The sequence below is a fragment of the Morus notabilis genome, unplaced genomic scaffold, assembly GCF_000414095.1.
Source record: "Morus notabilis unplaced genomic scaffold, ASM41409v2 C11458495, whole genome shotgun sequence".
NCBI classification, from domain to species: Eukaryota; Viridiplantae; Streptophyta; class Magnoliopsida; order Rosales; family Moraceae; genus Morus; species Morus notabilis.
This window is the reverse complement of record NW_010387504.1, coordinates 1-2,244: the sequence shown is the minus strand read 5'-3', so window position 1 is coordinate 2,244 and position 2,244 is coordinate 1. Positions and strand designations below refer to the sequence as shown.

The following is a 2,244-nucleotide window of genomic DNA, read 5'->3' as shown; positions in this document are numbered from 1 at the left end:
AGAGAACATTCTAATCCACTTAAATTGGATTTACAAGGCTTTATTTTGAGAATAAAAGCTGATAATGGTGGAGAAAGAACCATCAGAAATGTTTAAAACCGGAAAAATTGAGTGCAACAACTGGTACACATGGCGCACACAGATTCGCGGAGAGAAATAAATTGGCCCATCAACAAGCCTAGCCGTTCAAGCCACTCCACCAAGCCGCGCCACGTGGCATCTTCTGCGGCCGTCCCCCGTGATTTCCCCACACTTTCACGTGCGTTTCGTGCACGCCAGGCCCCAGATCGCGAGTTCTCTCCACGTGCGTGTAAGCCGAGCTCTCTCTTCTTCCGCGTGGGACCCAGCTGTTCCCTCGCGCACGTGGGTGACTCTCTCTACTACGCAAATGGGAACTTGACGATGCAATCTAATTTCTATAGTCAGTGGATGTAAATTTTAATACTCTCGTATCTGTAGCAGCTTCATATTTAGCCAGAAAAAATGTACAGCGTCTTATGAAATCTAGAACTGAGAGAATGGATGGACATTAAATTATATTACCAATAACTCTTGGACCAAAACTTGGAGCCCATAAAACAAAATAGATATGACATGAGACGTTACATGCACATTCTAGTATACATGGTGGTGACACAATTTCCTTTTTGTTTTGTTTTTTTCATTTTCCCACATTCAAGGCTCATGGCTGTTTACCCGGCTGTGAAGTTCCAGCATTTCTTGATGATTGGGGTCGACGGAGAGGGCAGCTCGACAGTCTCGCAAAGCAGCCAACACATCCCCAACGTGCTCATGGAATGCGGCCCGCAAGTGTAGAAGATGAAGATCTGCTTTGAATGCTATTGCCCTTGACAGCTCTGCAATCGCTTCTGTTTCCTTGTGGTTGTCCATTAACACTGTTTAAATCACAAACAAAAACGCGTCAACTTCAATACCTGCTAAACGAGGCTTGTTTTGGTTTTTACCCAACAACCAGCCAAAAACAAAAACGAAACTGCACAATAATGGAAATTAGTTTTTATCGACGCTTCCACGACTTGAGGAACAGTCGCAATCAAAAGTGATGCGCAAATTGTTTATCAATTATTTGTCGCAAAGAGCAATATTTTTTGCAACTTTTTTTAATGGCAAAAGGGATAAAATCATTTTGATAATGTGTTACAGCGAAATATGCTTATGTACCATGTATTTTTAATAATATTAAAATAATGCCCCGACGTTTTTAAAAACATATTCTTAATAACTTGAAACTGAATTTTGAGACTAAAACTAATAAATCCAGGAAAAAGAAAAATAAATTTTTTTTTGTTTTTTTTAAATATTTTGTTGTTTTAAAAAAAAATGATTTCTATCTAATTAATAAGGGTAGTTTGGACATTACATGTCCTAAAAATCAACTTCAGAATACTAAGAAGATATTTTAAAAAACATCGAGATACCATTTTAATATTATTAAAAACACATGATATTAAGAACATGTTTTGTTGTAATACAAAGTACTAAATTAATTTTATCCCATGGCAAAACCATTAGGCAGGCTTGTATTCACAGAGATTAATAGGACTCTGACCTGCAGCGCGGTATCTGTAAGGGTAAACCCGAAGTGGATCTAATTGGGTAACCATCTCCAGGTCTGCCTTCGTGAGTTCCCGATCACAGTATTCAGATCTCTTCTCATAGGCAGAAGCATTGTTCTGAGCCTTCTCAATCAGTTTAGTCATTTCATCGTAAGCCGCAGCCTTATCATTTCTGAGAAAATGTACCCGAGCAAGGCCCTGATGAGCTCGGGTATGCCGGATTTTGAGAGCATTGATGTAGCAATCTGCTGCCTGGTCTAACTCCCCACAGTCAACATAAACACTACCAAGATTGTTCAGCGCCTGACAAATCAAAATTGAAGGGCAAGGAAAAAGGTCAAAAATCGTTTAGCGGCCTTCCTGTTTTTATGCGAGTAAAACTGTAAAAGTCAACCATCGCATACTTGGGCTCCTTCAAAAAAAAGAACCAAAAAAAAACAAAAGACACATTATCTACATTAACCTCTCTAAGATCAAAATCGGATATTAAATGTAGAGGCACCCAGACTTTTATACAAGGAAATACCCTCCAGGAAACAACACAAATTCTACTCTGGCAACCACCTTGTAAAACAAATATTTTATAGGGACAAATATTTCTGTTCTACCTAATACAAATCCTTTTTGTTTTTTTTTTTTTTTTTTTTTTTTTTTTTGGGAAAAATTT

The 2,244-nt window shown here is 38.3% G+C and overlaps 1 protein-coding gene across 1 annotated transcript; it reads right to left on the bottom strand.

Annotated features, from left to right (window-relative positions):
* Nucleotides 1-29: 29 nt before the first annotated feature.
* LOC112095280 (ETO1-like protein 1) lies at nt 30-1,880 on the bottom strand (the record flags this gene model as incomplete). The annotated part of the gene is made up of 2 exons (XM_024176967.1): nt 30-896; nt 1,571-1,880. Coding segments are annotated over 2 exons (531 nt in total), but the record flags the coding sequence as incomplete, so codon positions are not given.
* Nucleotides 1,881-2,244: the final 364 nt, after the last annotated feature.